The 16,072-nt window shown below is 48.9% G+C and overlaps 1 protein-coding gene across 16 annotated transcripts in view; it reads left to right on the forward strand.

Annotated features, from left to right (window-relative positions):
• CFAP251 (cilia and flagella associated protein 251) overlaps positions 1-4,181 on the forward strand; it is an 86,485-nt gene extending 82,304 nt beyond the window's left edge. For all 16 annotated transcript variants that reach the window (XR_012420788.1, XM_045366136.3, XM_074008143.1 and 13 more), the window contains 3 exons: positions 21-249; positions 1,785-1,886; positions 3,914-4,181. Coding sequence is in view for 15 of the 16 variants with exons in the window: in XM_045366136.3 (XP_045222071.2) it covers positions 21-249; positions 1,785-1,886; positions 3,914-4,026 (444 nt within the window). In the remaining variant the exon portion in view is untranslated. The remainder of the gene's footprint in view (positions 1-20; positions 250-1,784; positions 1,887-3,913) is intronic.
• Positions 4,182-16,072: the final 11,891 nt, after the last annotated feature.

Below are 16,072 nucleotides of genomic sequence, written 5' to 3' on the forward strand. Positions count from 1 at the left end.
TTTAACCGTCTTTCCCCTAGATTGATGATATATTTAACGAAATCAAATTTGGTGAATATGTGGACACTGGAAAGCTAATTGACAAGATCAACTTGCCAGATTTCCTCAAAGTGTACCTTAACCACAAGCCACCTTTTGGTAACACCATGAGTGGCATCCACAAAAGTTTTGAGGTGCTCGGTTATACCAACTCCAAAGGGAAAAAGGCCATTCGAAGAGAGGACTTCCTGAGACTGCTCGTTACTAAAGGTAAGCACATACATCAGAATGTCTGGTAACATGCTGGGGCCATTCCCAGTGTGGAGAACTGTGTTTGGGGAGCCAGCCCTTGTGAGAGCTCCAACTTTCATGAAAGAGGTGATTTGACCGGATTGGAGCCATGAGGGGTCTGGCTGACCCACCTGCATCCCTGGCAAGTACGAGGTAATGGGAGGGACCTGGAGCTAGAAAGCAGAAGAATGTGATTTGTGATGCAGCTACCTGAGCCTCAGCAAAACTTGTCATCCTCACTTGTAAAATTGGAATAAAAACGCCAGCTGATCCATCTCCCTGGGCTGTCATAAGATTTGTGTTGGGGCCGGGTGCAGTGGCTAATGCCTATAATCCCAGCACTTCGGGAGGCCGAGGAGGGTGGATCGCTTGAGGTCAGAAGTTCAAGACCAGTCTGGCCAATGTGGTGAAACCCCGTCTCTACTAAAAATACAAAAATTAGCTGGGTATGGTGGCATGTGCCTGTAATCCCAGCTATTTGGGAGGCTGAGGCAGGAGAATTGCTTGAACCTGGGAGGTGGAGGTTGCAGTGAGCCAAGATTGTGCTACTGCAGTTCAGCCTGGGTGACAGAGGGAGACTGTCAAAAAAAAAAAAAAAGAAAAAAAAAATTTGGATTGCATTTGTGAAACACAACCACACCAAAGTAAACTTTTTAATTTTTACTTACTATGTTTATCATTATTGTACATGAGGATGTCAAGTAAACTCTCAGGATGACAGTTTCATCTTAGTCCAAGTGGGTGGTTCTGAAAAGAGGGAATTTGAAATGAAGCAGAGCCTGGTCCCCGCAGCATGCTGCCCTGTTTCTCTACGCCCGCCCCACGTATGTTCCCTGCCTGGAGGACCCTGTTTAACACCATTAGGAAACATATGTGACAGTATCATGGGACTCTAGATCATTTCTGTGTCTAAAGAAAAGGGGCTGGGCGCAGTGGCTCACACCTGTAATCCCAGCAGTTTCGGAGGCTGAGGCAGGAAGATCACTTGAGCCCAGGACTTCGAGACCAGCCTGGCCCAATGTAGCAAGACTTCATCTCCACCAGAAAAGTTCTTGTTGTTTTTGTTGGTTTTTTTTTTTTTTTTTTTTTTGAGACGGAGTCTCGCTTTGTCGCCCAGGCTGAACTGCAGTGGTGTGATCTCAGCTCACTGTGACCTCTGCCTCCAGAGTTCAAGCAATTCTCCTGTATCAACCTCCCAAGTAGCTGGGATTACAGGCATGTGCTACCACACCCGGCTAATTTTTGTGTCTTTAGTAGAGATGGGGTTTCACCATGTTGGCCAGGTTGGTCTCAAACTCCTGACCTCAAGTGATACGCCCACCTTGGCCTCTGCAAGTGCTGGGATTACAGGCATCAGCCACCACACCCAGCCTAAACTTTTTTTTTTAATTGAGTAAAAGAAAAAAAAATAGTGAGATAATTCTCTTTAAGACCTCTGAATAATCACCCTAAGCCCTGACAGTATGCTTAGCCTCAAGAGCTAAACAACTACCTTCTTACTCTTTGATATACAGGTGAACACATGACAGAGGAGGAGATGTTGGATTGCTTTGCTTCACTGTTTGGCCTGAATCCCGAGGGATGGAAATCCGAGCCTGCAACCTCCTCTGTCAAAGGTACCCTGGCTGGCTTTGTCTGGGCATGTAGCTGTGGTTCACTAATTTGTTGTAGACTTAAGTACATTTATTTCTCCTGATTGGTGCAAGCCACTCTCCCTAAGACTGCACATAACAAAGTAAGTCTGTTGGGAATCTCACATGAATAAGTTATGAAAAGAACAGTGAGTGATGGCTTTTGTTCCCACACTCTGTCCGTCCTTTTGTTTCTTCTGGGCTTATTTTCCCTTTGTTCCACTGACCTGTCATCTTGCCAGCTTGGGTGGGTGAATATTGGCCACCAGTAGAGGATCCAGTTTGACAGCTGTTTCAGAAGAAGAGGTATGTCAAGAGAGACTTGGGGGCCAGGCACCATGGCTCATGCCTGTTATCCCAGTACTTTGGGAGGCCAAGGCAGGAGAATCGCTTGAGGTCCAGAATTTGAGACCGGCCTGGGCAACATAGCGAGATCCCATGTCTATAAAAAATAAAACAGGCTGGGTGTAGTGGCTCACACCTGTAATCCCAACACTTTGGGAGGCTGAGGAGGGTGGATCACTTGAGGTCAGGAGTTTGAGACCAGCCTGACGAACATGGTGAAACCCCGTCTCTTCTAAAAATACAAAAATTAGCCAGGTGTGGTGGCACACACCTGTAATCCCAGCTACTTGGGAGGCTGAGGCAGGAGAATCACTTGAATCCAGGAGGTAGAGGTTGCAGTGAGCCGAGACCACACCACTGCACTCTAGCCTGGGTGACAGGAGCAAAACTCTGTCTCTAAATAAATAAATTAATTAATTAAAGCAAAACAAAACAATTAGCTGGCCATAGTGGTGCGTGCTTTTTGTCCCAGCTACTCAGGAGGCTTAAGTGGGAGGATGACAGGCCCAGGTGTTCACGGCTGTGGTGAGTTAGGATCGTGCCACTGTACTCCAGCCTGGGCAACAGAGTGACAGCTTGTCTCAATTAAAAAAGAGAGAGAGAGAGAGAGAGAAAGATTTGGAGAAGGAGAGAGCATCAACTTGGGCAGCACAAGCCTAGCTGCAAGCTGCCAAAACTTTCAAGTTTTTAAAGATCATCATCATGTCCCTTCCTGCTATAGCCTAAGTATTTTTCACCTTCTTTTCGTGCACTGGACCTGAAGTTAGGGCTGTGACCTTCAGCTCAGGAGGAACCAATCTAAACGGCTCTTCTAGGCTCGCTGGTGCAGGAGCAACTCTGCTGACAAGCCCCGGGGTGGTCAGATCCCACCACCATTACCAAGACTGAGGAGGGTACAAAGATCCCTCACCCATTCCCCTTTTCCCTCTCCTTTTATTGTCCATTCCCCACGTCAAATTAAAGTCCCTGAACTCATTCCAGAATCTAGTAGCTAACAGGTTATTCCCAACCTGCAAGTTCTCCCTACCCCATTCCTTTATGTACTTCGGATCTCAATGTACCTTTCCCGATTGTTACATATTTCTGCTGTGTTTAATCAATCATACCATGTGGTTAAGGCTTTCCAGTAAGGTTTGCAGAGATTTGGTTAACAGTGTTCTGTTCTGTAAAGGAGAGATTTTTAAGCAATTTCCACCCAGAGTTTTTCAAGGAATCAAAGCCAAATCACAGCACAAAGCCCCTCTTGTTTTTGTTTAGTAGCATTTCCTTGTGTTTTTGGAAAATCCTTCTGAGTTAGAAACATAATCATTGAGGCGGGGTGCAGTTGCTGTAATCCCAGCGCTTTGGGAGTCTGAGGTGGGAGGATCACTTGAAGCCAGCAGTTTGAGACCAGCCTGGGCAATACAGTGAGACCCCATCTCTAGGAAAAATTTTTTTTAATGAACTGGGCATGGTGGCGTGTGCCTGTGGTCCCAGCTACTCGGGAGGCTGAGGTGGGAGGATTGCTTGACCCCAGGAGTTCAAGGCTGCAGTGAGCTATGATCATGTCACTGCTCTCCAGCCTGGGCAACACAGCAAGGCCCTGTCTCAAACCCTCCCCCCACCCAAAAAAGAAAGAAACATAATCATCGTGAAGGCATTTGGTGTTCTGTTCTTGTTTTGGCTAGGCTCAGAAATTTGCCTTGAAGAAGAACTTCCAGACGAAATCACTGCAGAAATATTCGCGACTGAAATTCTTGGCTTAACCATTTCAGAAGATTCTGGCCAGGATGGTCAGTGAAATTACCAGGAATGTTTAAATCACAAAGGACTTTGGGTGTGTGTGCATGCACGTGCGTGTGTTTTCCATGAGGCACTGCTTTTTATGCATTTCCCTCCCCCCTCTCATCTTTAGAACATTTAGACATTAAAGCAAATTTCTGGTGAGCAATGGAATTCACAAAGTTGGACATTCCACTGTTTCTGAAATAGAAAAGTAGGCGGAGGCGAGAAAAACCCTGGCAGCTGGATGTACACGGTGGCTGGATCTCTGGGTCTCTGGCGATGCTGCCTGGATGGAGTTTGCACGAGATACAGAGGGGGCGTGGTCTTGGGGAGCAGAGAGGTCCTCAGCCAGCAGCAGGCCTTCCTCGAGACACGTATGGTCCAGGGAAATAATGGTCCATGGCCTCATCCCCTTTCCCTGCAGGGCCGCCTGGACCCTCCGCCCAGTGTGGCCCAGTGTGGATCACCTCTGCCTGTTGTGGGGCTGGGGTTGGGGTGCCGGGTGCACCGGGCTTCTGAGAGTCCCAGATTGTGGCTTCTTATCAGCAGCACACCCAAGTGGTGGTGTGTGGCCGTTACAAAGAGCATCACTGACCATGCTTAACCCTGCTGCCAGCTGCCGGGAGAATGCAGCAGCCCCTCTGAGGCCCCCCCCCACCCCCCAAGCCCGTTCACACTGCACCTGGGCCAGAAACCACAGAGCAGCCCCGCCCAGCAGAGGCCGGGGCCTCCCTCGCACCCACACTCACCAGCGTGGTGGCTTGGCTGCCTCACACTCCGCTGGGCCGCAAAACATGTAGTAGGCAAAAATAGGGGCCGGTTCCCCAGTTCTGGGACATTTAGGGGACGTTACTAAGTATTATAGCAGTATTTTGGCCTTGAAAATCGCATAGCATTGTAGTGCGAACAGATGAGAGTTGGTCTGACTTTAGAGTTTTGTCATCCGTTCTGAGGCCTCATTCAGGCAAAGGTGCCAGATGTCATTCTCCAACACACTCCGTCCAACACACCCCCCAGAGCAGCTTCTTCCCCAGAGAAACTAGCATCTGAGATAACATTTCTGATCCACTTAAAGTGCCTTTCTCTGAAGGAACATTCTGTGGCAGAGAAACAGAATAACAACCACATCCTTACTCATGCACGAAGCCCCCTCCACTACATGGGGTCCAGCTGGAAATCTGGCATGGTCTTTGGAACGCCTTGGAACATTGAAGGGAACTGTCTACCCCAAACCAGGCTGTGTCACTGTGACCTTGGGGCAGACAGCACAGGCCAAGGTTCTGCTGGCGCCAGCTTGTCAGATCATGTCACCAGGGCTTTGCAACCTAATTTACATTTTGTTCTTTTTAAAAAACATGAAAAGAAAAACAAGCTTTATGAATCAATTTTGCAGCTGCTGAGGGCTTAGGAGATCTAGTATCAAGCCAGTTAAAAAGTTCCTGGGGACATTTGAGGGAACAAGAAACTCTGAAATGACTTGTTCTCTTCAAAAAGTAACTCAGAATTGGATACTGTCTCACACCAACCAGGGGCTTCATTCATTGAGTCTGGCGCCCTCTGATTTGGTTCTGATTGATGGCTTGTATTGGAATTGTCTTGAGCAGAACCGACCTGTGGTTAGTTGGACCCACTATGGCGGGTTCATTAAGCTGGGACACTGCCTAGCGCAGCCAGATGCTCTCTTTCTCTGTCCATCCAGCCTCAGCATCTCCTTTGGAGTCAGAGAGCGGGGAGGTGGAGGTCCTGGTTATGGATTGTGGTTAGGGTTGTGTTCACTGAGGAGACCAAGATCACCATGGACAGCAGGATTGGCATGAATGGCATTCCCACCCCACACCCAGCCCAGCCTGGCCGGGGGACCCTTCTTACCTGGGGACCTCTTTCTGCAGGTGTTTGTGGGTTTTTTGGTTTTTTGTTTTTGAGATGGAGTCTTACTCTGTCACCCAGGCTGGAGTGCAGTGGTGCGATCTTGGCTCACTGCAACCTCCGCCTCCTGGGCTCAAGTGATTCTTGTGCCTCAGCCTCCCGAGTAGTTGGGATTACAGGCATGTGCCACCAGCCACCACACCTGGCTATTTTTTTTCTTTTTCTTTTTTTTTTTTTTTTGAGACCGAGTCTCGCTCTGTCGCCCAGGCTGGAGTGCAGTGGTGCAATCTCGGCTCACTGCAATCTCCATCTCCTGGATTCAAGTGATTCTCCTGCCTCAGCCTCTCGGGATACAGCTGGGATTACAGGCATGCACCACCATCCCGGCTAATTTTTGTATTTTTAGTAGAGATGGGATTTCACCATGTTGGCCAAGCTGGTCTCGAACTCCTGACCTCAGGTGATCCACCTGCCTCAGCCTCCCAAAGTGCTGGGATTACAGGCGTAATTCCACCACTGTGGCGAAGGTGCTTGCATTTTGTTGTCTCCTGACTTCCCTGACAAAGGCAGGGCACAGTCAAGTGCCCTTTTCAGCTCCAGGAGGGCCTCTTCACCTCCCATCAGGGCAGGCCCAGCCTGGTGGCCGCACAGATGAGAAAAGGGAGGCCCCAGCAGCCCGGTTCCATCAGTAGGAAAGAGGGCGCAGTGCAGAGAACTCAGGCTCCCGGCAGTAGGGGTGGCAAGGCAGCGACAACAGGGAGAGCAAAGAAGAGAGCATCATGGAGCTCGCCCGTGCTTCACACTTAGGGACTAAACGCTGAACACAAAAACACTGTGATGCTCCTTTGCAGAAAGATTCCCGTGCGTTTCACGTGGGGCCCGTGGCCGGCTGACTCTCACATCGCGGTTTGTGAGTTCTGAATCTGGAACCGCCAAGAGCCTCCCCAGTGCCAGCTCTCTGCTCCAGACCCCCGGTCCCACCTGCAGGTGAGGGCCTCGCCCGCACAGTGTCTGCGCTGGGAGCCCATGGACTTGCCACGCTCCTGCTCAGCTTCTGCAACTTTCTAGCCACCTGTGCGCCTTGGGTGTGGCTAAGCTCCTAGACCTCAGTTTCCTCCCGGAGCAACTCCTGCGGTGGTAGTGCGGATGAGAAGAGATGGTGCAAGTAAAGCGTTATTGGCACAGGGTAGAGCTCCAAATATGACAGCAGCTATTATTATCACAGCAGAAACTGTGCCTGAGAATCAGGAAGACATTTGGTGCGAATTAACCTCTCCCAAACCCAGAGTTTGAGCAAGAGTTAGCGTTTGCTCAAATAGGGGTCTCTCCTAGTTTTGATGATGAGCTCTCAACAAGTATTTGTGGAATGATGGAATCAATGAACTTGAAGCCTCCGTACTCTTTTCTTTTCTTTTCTTCTTCTTCTTTTTTTTTTTGTCGCTCTGTCACCCAGGCTGCAGTGCAGTGGCATGATCGTGGCTCATTGCAACATCCACCTCCCAAGTTCAAGTGATTCTCCTGCCTCAGCCCCTCCCAAGTGGCTGGGATTGCAGGCCTGCACCACCACACCTGTTCAATTTTTGTATTTTTAGTAGAGATGGGGTTTCACCATGTTGGCGAGGCTGGTCTCAAACTCCTGACCTCAGGTGATCCACCCACCTTGGCCTCCCAAAGTGTTGAGATTACAGGCATGAGTCACTGTGTCCAGCAGCTCCGTGCTCTTTTCATAGCTGACTTAGCTTTGGAATGAAGACCAATGGCAGGTCCTCACAGGGCCCTCATCAGGGTGGGCAAACCTCCCCTGTCAAAGGCCAGGGAGTAAATATTGAGGCTCTTGGGGCCAAAGGGCCTTGGTGGTGACTTCCTAATCCTGCCACTGTAGTGCAAAAGCCCCCAGGGTCAACACAGAAAAGAATGCCTGTGGCTGCCTCCCAGCCCCGATTTCCCTATGGACATTGACATTTGGATTTCATGATAATTTCCACATATCATGGAATATTATTCGTCTTTTGTTTTTCTTTCAGCCATTTAAAAATGTGAAACCCGGCCGGGCACAGTGGCTCAAGCCTGTAATCCCAGCACTTTGGGAGGCCGAGACGGGTGGATCACGAGGTCAGGAGATCGAGACCATCCTGGCTAACACGGTGAAACCCCGTCTCTACTAAAAAATACAAAAAACTAGCCAGGCGAGGTGGCGGGCGCCTGTAGTCCCAGCTACTCGGGAGGCTGAGGCAGGAGAATGGCATAAACCCGGGAGGCGGAGATCGCAGACAGAGCGAGACTCCGTCTCAAAAAAAAAAAAAAAAAAAAAAAAAAAAAAAGAAGTGAAACCCATTCTTAGCTCGGAGACCTGCAAACACAGGCGTCAGCCTAGATTTGTCCCGCAGGGTGTAGCTCACTACCCCCAACTGTGCCTCGTAGGCCAAGGGCACTCATTCTAACAGATTTCCACAGATACTACAAATCTGGACCAAACACCTGACCAGCACGCTTCAGAAAAATGTCAAGGGCATGACAGACAAGGAAAGAAGGAGAAACTCTCACAGACCAGAAGAGACGGAATCATGACAACTAAATGCAATGTGGACACCTGGATCCACTCCTGAAACAGAAAGGACATCAGTGGAAAAACTGGTGAAATCCAACTAAAGTCTATGGTTTAGTTGCTAGTGTTGCACCAATATTAATTTCTGAGTTTTGGGCAGGGTGCAGTGGCTCACACCTGTAATCCCAGCACTTTGGGCAGCCGAGCTGGGAGGATAACTTGAGCCCAGGAGTTCAAAACCTGCCTGGGCAACATAGGGAGACTCCCATCTCTACAAAACATTTTTTAAAAATTAGGTGGGCATGGTGGAGCCTGCCTGTGGTCTCAGCTACTCGGGAGGCTGAGGCCGGAGGATGGCTTGAGCCTGGGAGGTTAAGGCTGTAGCGAGCCGTGATCGCGCCACTGCACTCCAGCCTGGGTGACAGAGTGAGATCCTATCTCAAAACAAAATTTCTGAGTTTTGCTCAGTGTATCACGGTTGTGTGAGATGTTCACATTAGGGAAACTGGGTGAGGGGTCTAGGGAACATGGCACTATCTTGGCAAGCCTAAAATCATTTCAACATAAAGATTTAAAAAAATGAAATCTGTACCACCTTTCTGACTCAGTCACCTCTGAATTATTTCCACTATCTGCCCTGTGCCTTTCAATTATTGAGCAAACGCTCCTGCCGGCGCCATAGCACCTGGGTGCCCTCGCTCACTGCCTGGCCTGTGCAGACCCAGCCTTCTGCTGTGCTTCGAGGTGATGCAAACAAAAGGGTCTTTTTTTAAACATCTGTGTCCTCAAGCTGTGGCTGCCTGAGACCCTGGTGTTTTCGGCTTGAGCGTGTTCTTTAGGGATTTGGCCAGCAGTTCCCCTGCGGGTAGCTATTTCCAAATTGACTGTAATAAATAGATGCCAGGCGCTGGGAGTTGACGGCAGTTGCCACCCTGCTCATATGTCATGTAACCGTCCTCTGCTAGCTTAGCTGGAAGGAATATTTAAAAAAAAAAAAAAAAAAGAAAACAAAAGCCGGTTGATGCAACACTGTTCAGCAGCAGTGCGATGCTGACTGGTGGGACAGTGAACTGCGGGTCTCCGCGCCCCGAAGCTTGTGTTCTCTGGAGTGCACTGATGCCAAGGTGGACTCGCGTTTGTCAGTGCCCAGGCGAGAGGCATCAGCTCCAGGAAGGTTGTTGTCCAGCGCTGGCGTCACTGCCCTCCCTGGGAGTGTGAAATCGCAAGTGGTGCCATGAGGCAAGGGTGGGGCATCAGTACCGAAGCTGCCCCCACTCAAAAGGGCTCGGACCATGGCCGGGTGCGGCGGCTCACGCCTGTAATCCCAACACTTTGGGAGGCCGAGGCGGGCGGATCACGAGGTCAGGAGATCAACACCATCCTAGCTAACATGGTGAAACCCCGTCTCTACTAAAAAAAAAAATACAAAAAATTAGCCGGGCGTAGTGGGGCGGGCACCTGTAGTCCCAGCTACTCGGGAGGCTGAGGCAGGAGAATGGCATGAACCTGGGAGGCGGAGCTTGCAGTGAGCCAAGATCACGCCACTGCACTCTAGCCTGGGCAACAGAGCGAGACTCCATCTCAAAAAAACAAAACAAAACAAAACAAAACCAAAAGGGCTCGGACCATCATCTGAGGCCCCCTCCCCATGTCCTCTTGTTGTTTTGATTGGAAGTCATAAAACACATCAGTGTAAACATAGTATTTATTTTTGCATATCTTTTTAAAGCTGCACATCTTTAAAGCTGGTGAAGTTTTTTGAGGGGGAACAAGTTTCATGATCACAGCCAGGGCAGGCTCCGGTGAGCACTTCATGCCACCTGGATGTGCTGCAGACTGCACCACCCCCAGCCCACCAGCCAGACTGACTGCCCTGGAGAAGGGACAGTAGGTAGTCCCCTGGGCCTGGACCACAACTGTCCCTGCACCCGCGAGGGGATGGGGGAACGGGGCACATGCCCCCTAGATGCGCGGGTGGCCGCCGTCCCCCTCCCCTGGAAGCATCTCATTTCTTCCTTTATAATCTGAGTGAGATGGGGCTGGAAGAAGTGGCTGTAATCCTAGCTCTTTAGGAGGCCAAAGTGGGCAGATCACCTGAAGTCAGAAGTTTGAGACCAGCCTGGCCAACATGGCAAAATCCCATCTCTACTAAAAATATAAAAATTAGCCGGGTGCGGTGGCATGTGCCTGTAATCCCAGCTACTTGGGAGGCTGAGGCAGGTTAACCTGGGAAGCAAAGGCTGCAGTGAGCCGAGATGGCACCACTGCACTCCAGCCTGGGTAACAGAGCCAGTCTTCATCTAAAAATAGAAAAAAAAAAAACCTGTGAGAGATGGACTTCATTTATTTACCCACTCATGAATTCAACAAACGCTGACTGTGTGCTGGGCACTGTGTGAGCGCTGCCTATCTGGGGTGAACAAGAGAGTGGCTGTTGTTTTTAGGGGGCTCATGTGAAACAAACAGATTAACGTAAACTTGCAAATGGAGGTCAGAGCCACGAGGGAAAAGCCCGGCCCCTGTGAGAGGGATTCCCTAGAGAGGAGAATGTTCCAGAGGGGGCCAAGTGAGCCAAAGCTGGGAGCTGCGGAAGAGCCAGATGCATTCAGTGAATCAAAGGTTTGTACAGTCAACCCTGGGAAATACTGCAGGCTCCAGACAAGGCATCTAGAATGACATCTAGTGTTCCTTTACCACTGCCATTGTATGATTCTTCCTCATGAGTCTTAGTAGGAATGTTTCATTTGGAAAGTGGGTAAGTGGCCAGGTGCAGCGGCTCACACCTGTAATCCCAGCACTTTGGGAGGCTGAGGTGGGAGGATCGCTTGAAGCCAGGAGTTCGAGACCAGCCTGGGCAACACAGCAAGACCCCAACTCTATTAAATTTAAAAAGAAAAAATAAAGGAAGTGGGTAGGAAGAATGGAGGCTGGCCAAGTGTTCCAAGTGGAAGATCTGGCCACTTCTCATTTCTTCATATCCCAGGACCCTGATGTGGGATAGGCGGCCACTCAGAGGGTCCCAGGAAAGACCAGCCCCAAAGTCAGCATGTTGCTGCCTGTGACACCAGCCACAGATTGAATGGCTCACAGTGGGTTTCAGCCCCACAGACTTTAAGTCCTTGAGTTGGCACTTTTTCATGCTTTTGAGTTTTCCAGGGATTTCAAGTTTTTAAAAATGAAATCAGCTGGGCACCATTGTTCATGCCTGTAATCCCAACACTTTGGGAGGCCAAGGCAGGAGGATCATTTGGGCCTAGGAGTTCGAGACCAGCCTGGGCAACATGGTGAAATCCCGTTTTTATAAAAAATACAAAATTTAGGCTGGGCACAGTGGCTCACACCTGTAATCCCAGCACTTTGGGAGGTCGAGGTGGGCGGATCACCTGAGGTCAGGAGTTCGAGACCAGCCTGGGCAACATGGTGAAATCCTGTCTTTACTAAAAATACAAAAATTAGCTGGACGTGGTGGCACGCACCTGTAATCCCAGCTACTCAAGCGGCTGAGGCGGGAGAATCGCTTGAATTTGGGAGGTGGAGGTTGCAGTAAGCCAAGATTGTGCCACTGCACTCCAGCCTGGGTGACAGAGCAAGATTCCATCTCAAAAAAATAAATACAAAATTTAGCTGGGCATGGTGGCATGAGGCTGTGGTCCTAGCTACTCAGGAGGCTGAGGTGGGAGGATCACTTGAGCCTGGAGAAGTTGAGGTGCAGTGAGCTGTTTTGCACCACTGCACTTCAGCCTGGGCAGCAGAGTGAGACCCTGTCTCAAAGAAGGAGAAGGAGAAGGAGAGAGGGACAGTTTCAATTTGGTGTCAATCATGATCTTTGGTTTGCAGTAACAGAAATTGACTCTGCTTAGCTTAAGTGGAAAAGGACTTGATTTCAAAGCTACCAGGCAACTCACAGAATCAATAGAGATACTGGAGAAGCAAGCCCTGGAGATGAATGGGAACGAAAGGATGCCAGGATGCCCCAGTGGTGCTGCCACCCCTGAGCACTCGATCCTCCAATCCTGTTAAGCTTTCCAATGGCCACGTCTGCTGTGAGTCATTTCTCCATTGTCCCTACCTTCCTCAAACCTCAAAGTCAAAATCAATCCCACAATGAGATCCCGCTTGACCTCCACTAGGATAGCTAAAAAATTTATAAGACAATAACAAGTGTTGGCGAGGATGTGGAGCAGTTGCCACATTACCGGTGGAAGTGTAAAAGGGTGCTGCTGCTTTGGAAAGCAGCTTGGCAGTTCCTCAAAATGTTAAATATAGAATTACCATATGACCCAGCAATTACCTTCCTAGGTATGTAGCCAAGATAAGGGAAAATATACACCCACACATAAAGACCATTATATATATTAGTGTTCATAGCAACATTAATCATAGTAGCCAAAAGGTAAGGTAAGACCAGGCACAATTGCTCATACCACAGATCATAGATCCCAGCACTTTGGGAGGCCAAGGTGGGAGAATTGCTTGAATCCAGTAGTTCGAAACTTCACGACTAGCCTGGGCAAAAGAGACCTCATCTCTAAAAAAAAAAAAAAAAAAAAAAAAAAAAAAAAAAAAAAAACACACAAGGCCGAACATGGTGGCTCACGCCTGTAATCCCAGCACTTTGGGAGGCAGAGGCAGGTGGAGCACCTGAGGTCAGGAGTTTGAGACCAGAACCCAGCCAACATGGTGAAACCCCATCTCTACTAAAAACGCAAAAATTAGCTGGGCATGGTGGCTTGAACATGTAATCCCAGATACTTGGAAGGCTGAGGCATGAGAATGGCTTGAACTTGGGAGGCAGAGGTTTCAGTGAGTTGAGATCATGCCATTGCATTCCAGCCTGGGTGACAGAGCGAGACTCCGTCTCAAAAAAAAAAAAAAAAAAAAAAGAAAAGAAAAACAAAAAGTAGAAACAACCCAATAACCATCAACGAAAGAATGGAAAAATCAATTGTGGTATATCTATACAATGGAATATTATTTAGCTATAAGAAGAAATGATGTATTAATACATGCTACAAGATAGATGATCTTTGAAAACATGCTAAGGGAAAGAAGCCAGACCTAAAAGGCCACATATTGTATGACTCAATTTATGTGAAACATCCTCAATTTATGTGAAACCATAGAGACCAGTGGTTGCCAGGGGCTGTGGGGAGGGGAGACGGAGAGTGACTGTTTAATGGGTACAGGCTTTTTTTTTTTTTTTTTTTTTGAGACGGAGTCTCGCTCTGTCGCCCAGGCTGGAGTGCAGTGGCGCGATCTCGGCTCACTGCAAGCTCCGCCTCCCGGGTTCACGCCATTCTCCTGCCTCAGCCTCCCGAGTAGCTGGGACTACAGGCGCCCACAACCGCGCCCGGCTAATTTTTTGTATTTTTAGTAGAGACGGGGTTTCACCGTGGTCTCGATCTCCTGACCTTGTGATCCGCCCGCCTCGGCCTCCCAAAGTGCTGGGATTACAGGCGTGAGCCACCACGCCCGGCACAGGGTTTCTTTTATGGATGATGAAATGTTCTAAAATTGATTGTGGTGACAGTTGCACAACTCTGTGAATATGCTAAAAACCACTGAATTATATACTTTAAAAGGGTGAATTTTATGCTGCATGAATTATATCTTAATAAAACCATTATTTTTTAAAAATCAACTGACTAGACCATCCACTATCCATGCCTAAAGTTGGAACCCATGCCCAGGACTTAACTGGGCCCCCAGTTAAGAGAGAGACAGACCCCCTTTAGCTCCTGTAGCGGGGTGGGGAGGGGCTGCCTCCACCCACAAAGGCTCACCCGGAACTGGGAGGGTGTTCAGATGCTGAACAGGCGGAATCACTCCACATGTGGAGATTACAGGGGAAGAAATCTGGGCAGCCTTCTAGATCCCTGGCCTAAGAATGTATCGAGCCTGTGTGTAGAAAGATTCCAACTGTTAACTCCAAGTCACTGTGTCATCCAGACTTTCTGCATTTAGAAAATGCTAATAATTTGGGACCTCACTGAACTCCACCAACTGCATGCTGCTAAATGCTTATCAACCAGCTCTGGGTGGGAAAGAGGGGAGGGGCCTGACATATAGCACTTGCCAATTTCCATAGTGTAAATATTCCCATTAGAGCTGATTTCAAACTATCAGCATTATGACATATGTGGAGTCCAGAAGCCCAGTTTCCCCAATTGGGAGAGCTGAGTTCTGGCCACAACTCTGCTAAGTGGCTGGGCAGCTATTGATTGTAGCTTTCTTTTCTGTAAAAGGAGGGAGGCGGCCTTGATGGTGTTTTTTGTGCTTTGCTTCATAGCCTTTCTGTTCCTGTGTCAGAGGAAGGGAGTATATTTCATTCTGTGGTTGGAGCTTTCTCCTTAAAGCTTTGCCTCTTTGCTAGGCCTGGCTAATGACCTGCTCCCTAAACACCAGAGCACCTCTGTTTATGAAACCACAGGCTGCTGCTGCTGCCACTGCAAGTTGCTAGGCTGCAGAGACTCACTGAGGCTGGGCCTGCACACGCCTCACAATTACACATCTCTGTTCCAGAGATGGAAACCTCCTCCACCCAGCAGTGGTGAACGAGCCTCCAACCCAGAGGAACAGCAGCAGGAGTGGATGGAGACTTGAATTTAGAAAGCCAGAAAAGGGGAATAGTTTGACTTTAGTCCCCAGCGAGGATTATTACATAGTAATGATGTTTAATCATTATGATGATCATAATGACGACGTGAGCAATTGTACAGGTCCTTTAACAAATTTAGTCGTGTGTCACTTAACGACGAGGATATGTCCTAAGAAATGCATTGTTGGGGCCAGGTGCAGTGGCTCACACCTGTAATCCCAGCACTTTGGGAGGCCGAGGCGGGTGGATCACGAGGTCAGGAGATCGAGACCATCCTGGCTAACACGGTGAAACCCTGTCTCTACTAAAAATACAAAAAATTAGCTGGGTGTGGTGGTGGGCACCTGTAGTCCCAGCTACTCGGGAGGCTGAGGCAGGAGAATGGCGTGAACCTGGGAGGAGGAGCTTGCAGTGAGCCGAGATGTGCCACTGCACTCCAGCCTGGGTGACAGAGTGAGACTCCATCTCAAAAAAAAAAAAAAAAAAAAGAAAGAAATGTATTGTTGGGGCAATTTTTTTCATTTTTTTTAAGAGACAGAGTCTCATTCTGTCACTCAGGCTGGAGTGCAGTAGCACAATCACAGCTCACTGCTGCCTTGAACTCCTGGGCTTAAGCGATCCTTCCACCTCAGCTGGCCGAGTAACTGGGATTACAGGAGTGCACCACCACACCTGGCTGATTTTCTTTTTTTTTTTTTTTATCATTTTTTTGTAAAGAGTAAGTCTGGCTATGTTGCCCAGACTAGGCTTGAACTCCTGGCCTCAAGTGGTCCTCCTACTTTGGCCTCCAAAGTGCTGGGAGTACAGGTGTGAGCCATGGTGCCCAGCCCAGGCAATTTCATCAGTGTGCAAACAGCATGGAGTGTGATTACACAAACCCAGATGGTGTCACCTCCTGTATACCTAGGCTAGATGGTAGAGCCTACTGCTCCTACGCTACAAACCTGTGCAGCCTGGGAATCCTGTACTGTACTGCACTGAATTCTGTAGGCAATTGTAACACAGCGGTAAGGGTCTGTGTATCTAAACATTTCTAAGCATAGAAAAGGTAGA

This window comes from Macaca fascicularis, chromosome 11 (assembly GCF_037993035.2).
Source record: "Macaca fascicularis isolate 582-1 chromosome 11, T2T-MFA8v1.1".
Lineage (NCBI taxonomy): Eukaryota > Metazoa > Chordata > Mammalia > Primates > Cercopithecidae > Macaca > Macaca fascicularis.